Raw genomic sequence first — 16,336 nt, 5'->3', positions numbered from 1 at the left:
CCTGCATTTGTGCAGGATGCAGCTGGTCCTGCTTTTCCTACTGCCTCTGCAGCCCACCCAGTTCTTTCCTCTTCCTTTTTTCCTGCTTCATTTACATCCCATAGCAGCAAGTGAATCACTCAATTGCAGCAATTAACCCAGGTGTGGGAGATAAACAAAATAAAACCAGCAGAGTGGTCAAGCTGGCCACAAACAAGAGCATCATTAGGTTTGACCTCATGGCTTGGCTGGTTGGTCAATGGAAGTTTTGTGCTCTGTCTCTGAGGCCAGGAGGGTGTATACTGATGAGATTCATTAGTACAGAAGGAAACAACGTGGTATTGTACTTGCTTAGCTTTTGCCTACCCACAGACAACTTGATAGTGGAAAGGTTATAAATCTTTGAGGAAGCTTGGCTCTGTAAGCTGTCTATGCTGCTATACGGATAGCTTATGAACAGCAGGTATCTTCAGGATAGAACCTTTCTAATGCAGCCTATTGCATAGAGACAACAGGTTTGTACTGAAACAACAACTGATTCTGCAATTGTCCACTCCAAATTACAATAGCTTCTTTTTCTCCCTCCCCTAAGCAAAGAATGTTGAGCGATTCCCCCTGCTGAGCCAGCTAATATCCAGTTTCTTTTTCTATTTTGAATGACTTCTTGATGGAGGTGGGGGGAAGAGAGCTGTAGCCCTTCAGAGTATGTTAACGTAAGGCAATACAAATAGGACGTAATTGTTTCCATAAAGCATTTGCTTATCAGATAAGCATTAAGATGACTGCAAGCACATTGCTACGAGCCTAATGGTAAAACTATGAGAGTTATTTTTGCAGCTTTCATTGGTGCTGATGTTCTGAGAAAATGTGGGCAAAAGAAGAGCCAGACTCTGAAATGAAGCACAGAAGGATAGATGTAGAACTGCTAAATCTTCAGCTGTTGTAAGTGGACAGTTCTTATGAAGCTGTTGCTGTCAGGGTGACTTATACCCCTGGAGGGTCTGGCCCTGGAGCCCGTGTGGTTAGCTAGGTGTCTGGGAACAGCAGATGCTCCATAGCTGGCTGCTGTCAGCAGAAATGTGCCTTGAGTGTCTCTTTGGATCACCCTGATTAGAAACCAGAAGGCACACATACAGCCATTTGTTTCTCCTTCTCAAAGCAGGATTAAAATAATTACTTCAGGTTTTACTAGTGACAGAAAAGAAGCCTTTCTGCGCTAGTTTGAAGGATCAGATCTGTGTGGTGTTTATAGCCCTTTTTTGGAGGACTTGGCTCTTGAGGAGCAGCTTAATTTTGGAGAAGTGACTGAAGGGAGTGTGTATGTGTGCACTATCCCTAAACAGTCACGTTTTGCTTAGTGACAAATGTGCTCAAGAGTAGCATAAAGAAGTAACTCATGTTCTCAAGATGATGCATTTAAAGCAAAGGACAGGACTGACTCTTCTTGTCTCTTAATCAGACAGCACGTGATCCTGAAATCCCTGTTTGAATCTTCCCCTCTTTGCTCAATCTCCTTCTGCATTAAGTTGTAAACTCCCTCAAATTGCTTCCACATGCTGAGGGGGGAATACAACACAGCTGGGGTGCACTGGCTTTTTATTTACTGTTACTGGGTCACCTTGTAGGTTTGCTAGGTTGCGAGCTATATATGTGCTATATATACGATAATGCATCAAAGATGGGTTAGAGCATCTAACTAGCCCACTAATACAGGTAATCAGTAGGACTGAATGTAGTTTTCCTAGTCAAGGCATAAGTTTATTAAAACCCAGAAAAGAAGTCTGTCTCTTGATCTCTGCATATAGTCTGTGTATAGCAAAGTAATGCTGCAAATTGTCATAGCAACTACAAAATAAGAGTGCTGTGGGGGAAACAAGGAACGTTGTAATGGGATGAGGAAAAAGCACATTAGGTGACTTAACTCCAGAGCCCCCAGAGCACTTTCTGGCAGCTTACAGCATGGAGTGAAGGTCAAGCCTTTCCTCCCACCCAGCATCCCTCCTCTTTGCTCCCACAAAGTAGAAACAGGGTGTAACACAAGTAGATAAGAACACTCCTTTGCTGTAGCATGACTTCTAGCACAAACCCCACTTTTAGTGCTCCAAATAAAGTCTGATCTGCATATCAAATGAAGCTTAGAAATAAGACTTTCTTGTTTAAGTTAAGAAATGTTTAAAATATTGCCAAATTATAGGGCCTTGGAATATTAAAACAAGGCAATGCATAACTTCACATGTTTGTTTGACCCATCTCTTATTTATAAGAGAAATCTACTGGTGCTTAGTACAGTTAAGATTAGCCTGCCTGCTTGCCTTCAACTGGTTTTGAGACTTTAAGCACAGCCTCCTGGAAGGATTTGTGCTGAGCATGCAGACTATCCTCAGACCACTCATGAGCCAGGACTGGAATCTGGCATCAGTGGGGTTGCTTTTGTGAGGTTCCCCCCCAAGCTGTCCTGTTCTTATTTAGCAGCCAAAAAGAATGCTTTGGACAATGCCAAAGGACACAGTACAGTTTGTGCTCCAAGCTGCTGGCTTATGGACTCATGTATGGGCTGCACCCAGGCTTCCTTGATGCCTGGCTTTTCTGGGCTGTCCTCTGAGAGCAGAAATAGCTCTAGATCCAACCATGGAAATGCACAGTACAGCACTGCATGGGCCCTGCTGTATTTTTCTAATAGATGGCCAAATGTAAAGAGATGGAAGGGAAACAACTCCAAACTAGTGTCTCTCTTCATCTAACATAGAAGCTCCCTTGTTTGATTATACTGTCTTGGCTATTTTAGAAGATACATTTGAAGCATCTATACTGCTTTTGAAAACAACTTGACTGTCAGCTCTCCTGAAGGTGAGACTGTCCTGTATAAAAGGAAATGGAGGAAGGACCAGCAGAACTTCTGAGACTGAATATGGCACAAGAATCTGTGTGCTGGTGCAGGGTCCTCTGGGCACTAACATGTGCTCACCACAGAACGGATCAAACCAGCAGGATGTTTAACTGCATCAGTGGATAAGGGAAGAGCTGCTGATGTCATCTGTGTGGATTTTAGTAAGCGTTTGGCACAACCCCCCATAACACGTCAGAGGGATGGGAGGCCATCCAGAGAGACCTAGACAGGCTGAGCAGTGGGCACAGGTGAACCTCATGAGGTTCAGCAAACCCAAATGAAAAGCCTTGCACCTGGGTTGTGGCAGCCCCTGCTATAGTGCAAGCTGGAGGATGTAAGGGTGGAGCACAGCCCTGCTGGAAAAAAAAAAAAAAAAAAAAAAAAAAGGGAAATGGTTTCAAACTGAAATAGGGGGATTTAGGTTGAATATAATGAAGTTTTTTAAAATAAGGGTGGTGAGGCATGGGAAGAAGGTTGCGCAGAGAGATATTGGATGCCCTGGAGCCACCCAAGGAGAGGTTGGACGGCGCTCTGAGCACCTGATAGAGCTGTAGGTGTCCTGTTCTCTGTAGGGGAGTTGGACCAGATGGCCTTTAAAGGTCCCTTCCAACTCAACTGAGTGTAGGTATGCAGCGTCAAGGTGTCCGTGCAGCACTGCAGGCAACTGAGATGTGGGCCAAGCAACAAGGAAGTGTGTGCAGGGGCCAGCCCTCAGGTCTCCTGTAGATGCTTGAGGCTTGACAGACCAGCCATTGTGCTAAGCCCTGGGCAAACAGGAGGCAGGGAAACCCTGCCCTGCAGCGTTTGTGAAAATAAAGAAACAGGAGACAAAGGTTGGAGGGGAAAGTGAGGCCCCGAGAGGAAGAGAGGCTCACACAAATGCAGCTGCTTTGCTTCTACCGAAAAATCACCAGACTTGAGCTGACTGCTGGTCTGTTGCAGTCAGCAGAGTGCCTGTTCCACCAAGACAACCTGCTCAGGTGACTGCTGGGCTCCATATACTATAGGACAGAAACAGAGATCATCGTGGCCTGTAAGAATGAAAAGAAATAGGTTTAAACATCGTTCGAATCGATTCCTGCTTTAAAAGCATTTAGCTTGTGGTCTGGAGCAGTGCTGACTCATGGAATAGAACTTGGTCAGGCCTTGCTCCTAATACAACAACAGCCCAATAATTGTGCCAAAATTCTTAGCTGTTGGTAGGGATAACACTAGTAGACATCTTCCCTTCAGCTTGCTTCCCTTAGCCAGGATGTTGTACAGAATCGAGTATTTGGGGAACTAAAGCACAGACCTAAAGCTCAAGGCAGGTATGCCCACACCACAGCTTACTGGTGTGGCAATGAAGTTTCTCTATTAATGATCCTTTTTGCTTTCTTTTCTTTCCTTAGCAAAGGAAAGGTCCATCCAGCTGCCTATGGTTACGTGCGTAAAGCACCGATGCTCTGTCTGGGTGCTGCTCTACCTCTGCTAGGCTCTGTGCTCATTTAAAGTTAACGCTGTCTCCTCTGTTTCTTGGAAATTGTGGCCTCTTCTTTCAACTGTTTTCTAGCACAAGTGCTGCTGGGATATTTCCACTGACAATACTTTTTCCCAAAGGAGGAAATGTCTGGGTAACACATGAGATCTTTCCCTGCCTGCTCATTACAGATGAAGGGAGGCATGGGAAGGAGTTGTAGCTTTGAGAATAGTTATGGTCCTTTTGATTCTGTCTCTTTTTCTCCCCCTTTAATATAAGGGGGATGACACACTGATGCTCACCAGGGGTGGAAAAAGGGGTGAAGATGAATCTGTAGATATCTGGGAGAGAACATGATAGGAATGCCCAGAGGAAGTTAATAATTGTGGTGTTTGAATGGAATTTGAAGAATACGGCCTGGGGGCCACAGGGTGAATGAAGGGAAAAAAAGAAATGTTCAACAACAGCCCAATCACTGAAGGAGCCTTGGGCCCAGCGGGAAGAAAATAGGATGTGATCACAGAATGAGAAGCAGCATCATAGTGCAACCACCTAAAGCGGAGAGGAAAAGGGGATGAAAAGTTGTTCTGAGTTTCTCTTACCTTTTCGGTTCTTGGTTTTGCAACCTAAATTGTCTTTAACCAAGCTTTGGGGGTGTAATATAATACATGTAGCTTTCCTTTGGTCGCTCTTGTCAGAAGTGAAAGTGGTGACTCTAAAATGTCTTAGATTAATATTTAACCATTGGCTTTATTATGTAAGTTCTATTTGTGATGTGAGATTAAATTTTTAAAGCTTTTTGATTGTTTAAAGCTCCTCGGTGGCAGTGGCAAATGTCTTACAGCCGATTAAAGTCTGATACAAAAGGAAGCAGTGCCAGGGCTCAGGTTTGAACATGTCTAGACTGGGGCTGTTAGGGCAAGTTAAGGCCAAGATTCTATCGGACAACTAAATGGTAAGCAAATTCATGAAAGAGGAGGAAACACAGCAGGAAAACATAAACGCAATAACATCAATGCAAATCTCCTGTTCAGTATCTGGAACAAAATGTACATCTGTATGCAAATGCTGGGGCTTGAGTACTTTAGGAAGTGGGATGTATTGCTTCTTAATCAACCTTACAGCAAACGTAGTAGGCGTGCTTTCTTGTGAGTGCTACAACTGTACTTAGAAAATGTCAAGCCTGTCTGCACGTGCCAACTTTTCTTTTAGCTGGCTGATGGAGCACACAGGCCCTAAGAGAATGCAGCTGAGTGCTTTGAGTGTCCCGTCTATAACTTGATATAAAGCTTCCATGAGCTGCAGACCACACTTCCATTAAAAATAATAAACTCACAGTGCCTTGAGGATGGCAGCGCTTCTCAAAAAGGGGCTGGAAATGCTGTGAAAGCTGTGTGCAGTGTAATGCTGTGCTGTAAGCATTGCCAATGTGTCCGCTTAGAGATGCAGTGCATGCAGGACAACTGCCCTGTGCACATACTTAGTAAATCCAGCACGTCCAACTGGCTGCACGAGACATGTGCAATTCCTCTCTGTGTTGCAGCAGCTGTTTTTCCAGATGTCTGAAAAGCAGCCTCAAACTCAAGAAAAAGCCGTGTGCTGTGCAGCATTTCTATCCAGGACACAGGATGTGGCTGCATAGCATTGCAATATCCGTACTGCAGGCTCAGCTGTGACTTACTGCTGCGCTACCTCTTTGTTGGACTGAGTCTGTGTCTTGATGTGGCAGCCATTCCTGCTTCCCCCGCTTGACAAATAACGGTTAACATCCCTTTAAGCATCTCTGCCCCGGGTACCAAAGCTCCCCATGCTTTCCACGTCCCCGTGCTACTCACGCCTGCGACATGCCGGCCGCTCCCAGGGCTCAGGGCTGCGGATACGGTGTTGCGCTGCTCCGCCGCGGCCACGCCGTTGCCATGGAGACGGGGCGGGACGCGGCCTGGCCGAGGCGTGGGGCGGCCCTGGAGACGGGCCGTTCTCAATCTCTCCTCCCTTTCCTTTCTCCTGTCTACTCTTTTTGCTTTCTATTGTTTTCCTTCTCTCCTCGTTTGCTCTCTTTTTCCCCTTTATCTCCATCTCTTTTCCTCGCCTTGCTCTTCCCCGAGGATTTTTTTTCTTTCAGTTGCACTCACATTGTTCCTATTTTCCCCCGTGGCAAGCTTCTCTAGTGACTTAAAAACAAACAGAACCAAACAACCAAACAAAAAATACAAAACTCAACAACTTTTTGACCTCTTTTTTCCCCCTCAGATGGAAAAGAACAAAACAAAAAGCCCAGCAGATCGAAACCTGTCCTGCATTCATATCCCCTTCAGTTCCACCATTGCCTTGCCTTCGTGGAGCACATCTGCAGGTAGAAGGCTGTGAGGAAGTTTGGTATGTTTGCTTTTCCTCCCAGTCACCCAGCACACACCTACTTGTGCTCACTCCATGGCTGGATCCCTCCCAGTCACCCAGCACCTACTGGTGCTTTCTCGGTGGCTGGACAGGGCTCTGAGCACCTGATGGAGCTGTAAGTGTCCCTGCTCATCACAGATAACCTTTAAGGGCCCTTCCAGTCTCAGCAATTCCATGATTCAGTGGCACGTTGCAATGCTGTAACATCACGGCCATCGTTTGGGAGCCCTGGTGTTGTAAGAAGCTGGTGGTGAGGGCTGCACATATGTTTTATTTCCTTGCAAACAATGGCTCAAGCTGCTTGCACGGTGGTGAAGCTGGAGTCTTTGAAAAAAAATTAATTCCATTTTAATTTATTGCATGTATACAGAACAAGGAGCATCCATTACAGAACATTAAAGGCTGCCTCTTTTAAAAGGGGGAAAAATAAAAGCTAGAAAGAGAGGATTACAGCACATCATTCTGGGGGAAAAATGCACTCCTCCGCAGAGCGGGTGGGGAATGAAAAAAGAAAGAAGCTTGGGACAATGAGCATTTGGCAGCGAGCACATTTTTGGCCATAAATCTCTGCATGTCTCTGTTCCTTTACTTCTTTTGTTGTTTTTGGTTTTGTTTTTTGTTTTTTTTTTTTCTTTCCTCTTGAAGCCCTTGCTCATATAATTAGGTGACAGTCTTGGCTATAGGGTTTTTTGAAATAAAGTTCCTAGCTCCTCTGGTTTTGGAGAAAAGCTTGAAAATGTAAACTTTGAAGAACCAAGATCATAATAAAAAGCCTCTAAGATGTATTGATTTTCAGGCAGCATGATGGCTGTGCCTATCTCATGGGTTTGGTGTTTTGGTTCCTGTTTCTTTCTTCTTTTCCTTTTTTTTTTTTTTTTTTTTTTTTTTTGCCAGGGGTTGTGTAAAATCAGTTTGTAATTAGCAGCTTTCATTTGAAAGCAATTCTTCATGCTGGTGTGATTTCCATCAGAAATCTGTCTGCTTCCTTTCACTGTCTTTGATTCTTACCCACTTGCAGGTTGGAAGTCCTCCACAGCAATAACTTTGAGAGTGTTCTGCTCTCATTGAACGCCTTCATCAAGGTAACTGCTCTGGATGGGAACCTTATGTTTTCATTAACACGGGCATTTGGACGGCACTTTTTTGCTGAACTATTTTTTTCAGCCAAGGGTTTTACCCATAAAGTCCCTGCAGTACTGTTTCCATAAGTGCATGTGGTTTTAAGGAGTGATTTGGCCATAACCCCTAAGCAATATACCTTTTCCCATCGGCCTCAAAATACCTTCCATTCATTTGCTTGGTTCCCAGGTCTCCAAGAGAAAGTGAAAAGCACTCATGATTCAATAAGTAAGTTCAAGAACCAGACTCCTAATAGGAAATTGCTTTAGTTCTTGCACTCTGTAATGTGTTGCTCAAAGATAGCTTCTTAAATTAAAAGCTATGCAATCCATTGCATGTGCATGAGACTAAAAGGTGTGAAGCTTTCAGCATTTTAGCTGAAATGAGAGTAGCATTCAGCTGAGAGAAAATAATTGATTTAGGGTAAGAAAAAAAACACATTTATGGTGAGAGAGACTGAGGAGTGTGAGATATTCTATTTTGCTGTAGATTTCCTGTTGAATCCTTGAGCTTTCATGTGAAGATTTGAAGTGAAATGGCACAGGTTTGCCTGGGCTGTACTGAGAGTGCTTTCCTCAAATGATTGCCCTGAGGTGTATCTTCTGCTGTGGCTGCATCTCCACCCGGGGCAGTCTTAACTGATCCCCATCCGCTTCTCCAGGCTTTCTTCTCCTTTTCCTGCCTTCACCTCCCATCTTGTCTCTTCCCTTGGAGCTGCCACAGCCTGCTTTCATGTTTTATGCCTCTTTCTGAGCTTCCTTCATGTCTTGTGAGCTGGGAGCCTTCTGTGGCAGGGCAGGTCCTCCTCTCTGATCCATTTCTGCAGGAAAGATCTAGGCACGTACCAAGCTGCCATTGAAGTCCAGCCAACCATCGACAATGAGTCAATGCTGTGAAGTGTCTCAGTCTTTCCAGTTTGGGATCACGCTTCTCCAGCAATTCCTCTGGCAGCTGGCTGATACCTCTGGTTCCTACCAGAGATTAAAGGGATTTGTAGCTGTTATTCCATGCATTGTGTACTTTCACGCAGCGTTGATAGAGACTTGCTTGTCCCCATCACGCCGCATTAAAAAATAAAGCCATGTTATTTAATCTACCCAGCAGGAATAGGTGATGGTTTTTCTACAGCGCATTCCTTTTGGCATCAGTAATTCCTTAGGCTCTTGCAAATGCAAGTTTAAAAATTCTGCTGCCTTGGAAACTAGGTGCCATCACTTTTTTTAAAAAGGCCTTTTTTTACAAGCTTAATAGGCGACTAGTGAGCTTACGGGAGGGTAACTTAAAAACTGAGGGCCTTGTTCCTCTAAATTCAGGTCCCTGGCAAAGAGCTTAGTACACCTGTCTCTTATTGAGTAGGGGCTTAACGTGAAGTGAGGAACATAATAGAAAAAATGTTATGCCTTTGCAACTCCTATTTCAAAGCGTTTCCAGAGCTCTGGATTGTGCCTCGAGGTGCAGTGCTGAGGGAGGGGTGCTTTTGTGCATGTTGTTGCCCGAGGGAGCGTGCAGCATGGTGGGATATGGTCAAAAGGACATTTCTCAACAATGTGAAGGGTGGTGGAAGGGGCCTGGGTGAGACTGGGGCTGTGAAGGAGTGCTGGGAGGATGCATGTTGCTGAATGCCTCAGCCACCTTCCCCTGGAGTCCTGCCATAAGCACCAATGCCTTCCCAATCCCAGAGGGCTCAACACAGGACCCCTCTTGCAAGAGGTGGTGGCTATAACAGCACATGCAGCAGGGCTGTGTGTCTGGTGGGGATTGCCCCCAAATGTGGACTTGGCTGTCATTCAGCTGCATGGTGCAGTTGTGAGCCTGCAAAATGGGAAGTAGGATCTCTTAAGGTCAAGCCTGGGGAGCCGTTGGTCTAGGCTTCTGTGCAGGTAGAGGTTTGGTTTTCCTTTTGGCTCTGATTGTGTGTGTAAAGGGGCTCTGGACAGCATTCCCCTGCACCATGGAGGCTACACCTGTGTTACAGCTCCAGGACTGACTTCTAGCTCGCAGCAATGCGTGCTCTGATATCTAGGAGAAATGACACTGCCAGTAAGGCTGTGCTGGCCAGTTCATTTAGTTGTGTGATAAGCCTCTGAGCTGTTTGCCATCTAGCGTTAACCACCATCTACAGGAGGTTTGCTGCTTACTTCAAGGCTAAGTGAAGGGGTTTTGTCGGTAGTCAAGTCTATTAGACTTTGATATAGCACCAGCATGTTCATCAGGCCCGAGCACGGTGCGTGGAGGAGGAGGACTGGAGCAGAATTAGAAGGTATAAAGTTCAATTCTAATTTGAAGAATTTTCCTCTACCACTTAAATGTGGGAAATGTTCCTGTGGTTTCAGGTATAAAATGTCATACTTCATAAGGAGTGTGCGTTTTAAATCTCAGCCAGATATTAAATGCCATGCCACACTCCACTTCTCTCTTTGTTAAAAAGTAAAATCCCGAATCATCTCTCGTGGAATGATGTTGTTCAATAAAATTAAAGCTTTCAAAAGAGCAAGTTCAAATAGTGCCAGCTCTCTTATCATTACGAAACATCTGGTAGTGTATTGACTTTATTCTGTATTGACAACTGTTCCTCAGCATTCACCCTTTTAATTATCAATGATGTTGTTCTTCGGGTTGTCTACTAGAATAAATCTTGTCGTCAATACAGACCAACAAATAACATACGCCAGATGTTTGTTGGTGAGAAAGAAACAGAAAAAGGGGTTGGATTCAGGCTTCTGGTGATTATCCAAGTAATTTGTTAGCAGAGGTTTTAGGAAACTAGTTGGCTTTAACGTTTGGCTTCAGCTAGCAAATTTTTAATATTAATTTTAAAATTAATGCAAACTCTGTCAAGCTTTAATCACTTAGGAGGGTAAAGGCCACTTCTATTCTTTTCTGGAAAACAAGTATTGGAAAAAAGTAGCATTTCTTTTGGTTGTGTAATGTGAAGATGTATTCATTGTCAAATGTGAAATGGCACTTCTGGACAGACCCATTTTGGTTCTTTCAAGATATAAGGTACAAGGGTAGATAGTGATAGGACAAGAGGGAATGGTCTTAAACTGAGACACGAGAGGTTTAGGTTAGATATTAGGAGGAAGTTTTTCACACAGAGGGTGGTGAGGCACTGGAACAGGTTGCCCAAGGAGGTTGTGGATGCCCCATCCCTGGAGGCATTCAAGGCCAGGCTGGATTTCAGAAATAATCATGGTGAATATCCATGACTTGTTTCTCGGGGTGGCCTCTGACCAAAATTTATAGAGAGGCAAAATGGTGATAGGTTTGTCTGCTACTATAGAAAGGAAAGTTTTGCTTCACGTAGAGGGCTTCAGAAGAGCTGAAATGGGATTTAGGAGGTAACGACAGTTTGTACGCGTCTCTTAGTCCCTGTGAATTACATAAGTGTAATTTTTAGCAGCTGTCTCAGTGACATTTTTTGCAGCTGAAAGCCCAAATGTGGGTGGTTTGCAGGGAAAATGCCGTGAGCTCTTTAGAGACCTTGTGGGTAGTACGTTTTGGCAGTTTTTGAAGCTGTTCCACTGATGTTGGACTCAAGCTGCCTCATCCCATCCTAGGTCAAAAGGCTCATGCAGAGAAAGCAGCAGAGAGTTGGTATTTTCTGGTGGCTGCAGTTGTGGGGATGGTTTGGAGGCCTCAGGAAAGAGATCCCTGTTTCTCATGCTAGCTGAGGCACCAAGCTGCTCCCATCTTTGAGCTGCCCGTGGTTGTTTCAGTTTCTATTTTGCATAGACTCATAGAATGGGTGGGGTTGGAAGTGATCTCAACGATCATCAAGCTCCAAGCCCCCATCTTCGGCTTTATTTCCTTCCCTCAATTTTTAGCATGCATTGCCTCATTGCTTTTGCCACCAAGGGAGAAAAGGCCAAGCCCACATTCTGAAATATTTTCCAGATCCAAAAACAAACTTATGATTCTGATGGAAAAATGACAGAAAGTTTGACTTCTAGCACTACATACATCTGCACATTGTGTTCCTTTCACTTGCACAAGCTATTATCCATTTCTTTCAACTGCATTTATTGTCTGTGGGATTGTAGTTGAGCCGAGTCAGTGTGTCTCATGCTGACTAAAACAGGCAGGAGATGCAGTGTGGCTGGCCTCCTGGGGAGCCCTGGGTTGGAGACAGCTCGCAACAGTGAAAGGCTGCTTGCTTTCCATGAAAAGAGGGAGAAAAAGGTCAAAGATGTAGGTAACTTCAATGGTCAGTTCATCAGTGTGCTGCTTTGATGAGTCATGAAAAAATAGCTGTTTTACCCAGTTGAGGGAATTAAGTAATTATATATATTTGCAATGAGCCATTAACATGAATTTATGGGGCAGCAGCCTTGGCTTCAGCTGTCCTGTGGAGATGGAGATATAGAGACTGCTGGAAAATGGCTCATCTAGGGCAAGATGTTGTGTATATGACTAATGTACCTTTGTGGTAGAGCTGGTGTTTTGTGGGATGACCAGGATAGAGAAGACATCTCAACCTTATAGGGGTCACATCTGTATCAGTAAGATCCCCTTCCAGACACACCATCAGACTGAAGGGAAGTGTTTGGGCTCTGGGACTTGATGTCTTTAAAGCCAGCAACTGAAAGTGAGGTGGGTCGAAAGGGAAAAGTGCTATAAGCCATCTGCTTAGCAGTTCCTCACCCAGAAGAGAAGTTCATCTGTTATTTGTGCACGTAGGCTGTTGTTTCAGTGTGTTTTGTTTTGTTTTCCCTCCCACTCTCCAGTAAAGCACCTGTTGAGTTAATCCTCTTTGATTCATCTCAGAAGTAAGGAAGTCAGACTCCTTGGGAGGCCGGGCAGCCCAGCTCTCATCTCTTCAGGTTTCTGTGGGAGAGTTCTGGCTAGCATGGTTTGAAGGCTTCCAGACGTGAAACCCTGTTAAAGCAGGGAGCGTATAAGGAGAGAGAAAGCTATAAAGGGATGGAATGGGGAAATGTGTTGGAGCTTCCAAAGTCATTGCTCCCCATCCTCAACAATGCCTTGTGCATTCCTATTTTGGACACTGAAGGCCAGTGCCACCTATGGAGAGAAGGAGATTCCTCCAGGAGGCTCATTCTCTGTCCCTTCCAAGAAGAAGAGCCTCTATCACTCTGCTGGCCATAAAGATCCAAACACAAATGCTGAAGGCTAAGATGGATGAGCAATTTCCATGATCCCTCCCCCATAATTGCCCATCTCTTTGTGTTTAGGCTCAAGGGACATTACAGTCAGTACGTGTCAACTGAATATCCAGCTGGAGTGTCCCAGAGAGCAAGAGAGCTTCAACTTGATAGGCTGTGTGAATGAAGCAAAAACAACTTATGCCCAGCTAATTCATTAGTCACGGCAAGAGCTCAAGGGTTAATATCCTGCCTAGGATGAAGGAACAATGCAAACCGAGTGCATGGTGCCCAGTCCCTTTTGCATTGCACGTGCGTCACTTCTGCATGGAAATGAGTGTGAAACTTTTTTTTTTTTTTTCCCCCTCATGCTATTAATAAAGCTGTACAGTGTGAGAGAAAAATGAATAACAAGAGGCTGTAGTTTTTAGGTGCCTCGACAGGATGTTTTCTTGATTATCCTGTTTCTTGTAAACACTGGGATGGCTTTTGTAGCCCAGATGTAAAGGCAGCCTGGATTCATTGTTCTAACACCTGCTGTCCTTTAAAACGCACCCAGCACAACCCATTGATAAAATTCAGGCTCAGAAACCTGCAGCACCAGACTGAGCTCCGGTAGATAACTCAAAAAAAACCTTTGAGAATCTGACATCCGCCCGATTTTTTTTTCCCCCCATTATATTTGATTCGGAGCGGGGAGGGGAAGGGAAGCTCAAGATTATTTTTTCCCTGCTCTTGTTCCCACAATAGCAATAAAAAACAATGCTTTCTGGCTACAAGGTGGTAAATTGTGAGAAATAACCACAATAGTTCCCTTTTGCAGTGCAAGGGAGGGAGCCAGATTTATGAATGAAACTGGTGGCTGTGATTTTATTTCCAGGCCTGTCTCTGCTCTTGGTATGATGAGATGAAATAAAAAAAGCCAAAGAGAAAACAGCTCCTAACTATCGCAGTCAGGGGAAAGCACAGCATAGATTTGAATGCTACCAGTCCTTGTAAAGGAGGGGTGAGCGTTAGACTTTGGGTACCATATACACTCTCCTTTTGACAGACAACTTTGTGGAGGTGGAGAGGGTTTATGTGCCTTATGTTTACTAGAATGTCTCTCTAGGTAGGACTCAAGCCTGCTGTTCAGGGAGAACCTCTTTAAAACATGTCCTAGAGCTGTATTTTCTTGAGCCTCCTCTCACACAGGAGCTTTATCCCATTTGCCTGAGCTTGTGTTTGCATTTGAACTGCAGTTAGCACTGTTGATGGAGAAACCTGTGTGCTTCCTGCGTGGAACTTGGATCTGCATCCCTACAGACGCTTCCAGCATGAGATGGAATTGCTGTAAAATATGGCTATCCCATAGCCATATGGGTTGTAGTGGAAATGCTGTCATGGCTTGAAGCAGTGATTGAACACCTGGTGGGAAGGCTGGGCAACCCAGGGGAGCTCAGGTGCATGCACTGTACCTGAGTGATTGGAAGGGCTGGAGCCAGGATCCACCCCTTCCCAGAGCTCATTTAAGGGTTGGCAGTGGAGGTGAGGGTATCTCTTGCTGGAGATCACTGTCTACCTGAGGTCTTCTATGGGTAAGCAAGTTCTTTTCTTTGTTTCTGTGCCCATGGCTGCTGCATTTGGGCTTGTTTTTTCTTGCTGCAGCCTAGGACATTGCTACCCTGTATCATTGCTGTGCTTTCTGTTGCCTTATAGTGTTACATCAGAATAATTCAAAATGTCATTAGGGCTTGACCTGGCAGTTCCTGTGGCAGAGTGGCAAGGTTGTGATGAGCTGGAGTGCTGAGTTGCTTCCTACAGCACTGTAAGTTGCTGGGTGGGACTGCATGCTTTCATTATTGGATTTTATGGGCCCAAGCACAAGATTCAGTTTCAACATCTACCAGTAGTGCATGCCCATTGCTACTGAGGTATTGCTTTTTGCCTTGTGTCATTTGCTATGAGGAGAAGAAGACCTTACTAGGCTTTGGAGCAAGACATTGAGGACTTGAGATGTTTAATTAAGATAAGAGGGTGGTTCAGCAGCATCTTCTCAGAGAAGAGACCATTTTCTGAAATGCTTTTCAGAGCAGGAGAGATTGCCCTTATGTTGAGGTCACTTGCATGCTTCTTTGCTCCTCATGCACTGTCCACCTGTGCTGCACAAGCAGAGGAAGCACGCTGCTACTTATTTACTGCTGCTGTGGGCAGGGGATTGGACCACATGGTCTCCAAAGGTCCCTTCCCACATGGTCTCCAAAGGTCCCTTCCCACATGGTCTCCAAAGGTCCCTTCCCACATGGTCTCCAAAGGTCCCTTCCCACATGAATGACTGTATATTTATCATGCTGAGAGACTGAGATGCTAACACTGATTCCTTCCTCATCTCATATGGCAGCATTTTAGTGCTAAAAGAGCTGTATGAACACGGAAAATGCATCAATTTTTCTTACTTGTAGAGAGAGGGGTGCTTAATAACTGTTCTCTGTAATTACAGCAGATGGGAGGTGCTTGCCCCAGGTATGGTAGATGTGCTCCTCAGGTCTTAGTGTGCTTTATTTTGGATTTCCCCTTCCATGTTATGCTGTAAGTCGTACTGTGACCACTGATGTATTCATTTTCCCCTAAAATCTATCAATTGCTCTCTGGTGGCAGTGAAAGCTGGTAGGTATTCTTACAAAGAATTCCAGTATGGTTCTAGGGAAGCATTTATATTTCCTATAAGTGTTTTGCTTTTAGACTCTGGCTTCTAGAAACTCTTTTTTGCCCAAGGAAACACAAGAAAATCAGACTACTGTTTTCTGAATTGGGTAAAAGGTGGAGGATGAACATCCGTGACTGGCAAATTCTCTTTCAAGAGATTCTGAGCAAAACGGAGGCCTTTTTGAAGTGGTTTGCTGTAATTGCACTTTTTTTTTCTTGCTTCCTGTTCGTACTGTCTGCTGTTTATTTCTTGGGCACACCTACCAGCACTTTGTGTGTGGTTACAGGCAGCGTAGGAAGCTAGAAGGCCAACAAGAGGCAAGGGGGTTTTTAAACCTTGTTGCTTAGGATGCTGCTAATGAGATGTTGCCTTTATTCCTTCCTACAGTCAAGGCCTGATGTAGCCCCCCAAATCGGTGCTGGTTGAGGTGAGGAGGAATATGAAAGAAATGGAATAACAGATTTCATGCTGTATAACTCTCCAATTAGGGATCCAGACTGTGGGCAGCATGAAAAGCTTTGTTTAGTCTGCAGTCAGTAGGTGATGGCTGCTCCTCATTTGTGCTCCAGGTACTGAATTGGGAAGCTGGGTCTCCTTCACAGGGGATTTGGGCTGGTGCCATTTACAGCATTGGAATACAGCTGCGATGCATTGGCGGTAAAGACAGAACCCAAACTGAGGGAAACGTGTGCTGGAAGCTCCTCTCA

At 44.8% G+C, this 16,336-nt stretch overlaps 1 protein-coding gene and 1 non-coding gene across 4 annotated transcripts in view; one reads left to right on the top strand and one right to left on the bottom strand.

Moving 5' to 3' along the window:
- DRC11 (dynein regulatory complex subunit 11) overlaps positions 1–6,311 on the bottom strand; it is an 86,075-nt gene extending 79,764 nt beyond the window's left edge. For both annotated transcript variants that reach the window (XM_085227595.1, XM_085227596.1), the window contains exon 1: positions 6,161–6,311. In XM_085227595.1, the coding sequence (XP_085083721.1) occupies positions 6,161–6,171 (11 nt within the window). In that variant the 5' untranslated portion in view covers positions 6,172–6,311. The remainder of the gene's footprint in view (positions 1–6,160) is intronic.
- LOC100546352 (uncharacterized) overlaps positions 1–16,336 on the top strand; it is a 101,019-nt gene that overhangs the window by 69,842 nt on the left and 14,841 nt on the right. The window lies entirely within an intron of this gene.

This window comes from Meleagris gallopavo, chromosome 7, assembly GCF_905368555.1.
Source record: "Meleagris gallopavo chromosome 7, MGAL_WU_HG_1.1, whole genome shotgun sequence".
NCBI lineage: Eukaryota > Metazoa > Chordata > Aves > Galliformes > Phasianidae > Meleagris > Meleagris gallopavo.
The sequence above is the reverse complement of the archived record's forward strand: the minus strand, read 5'-3'. Positions and strand labels throughout refer to the sequence as shown.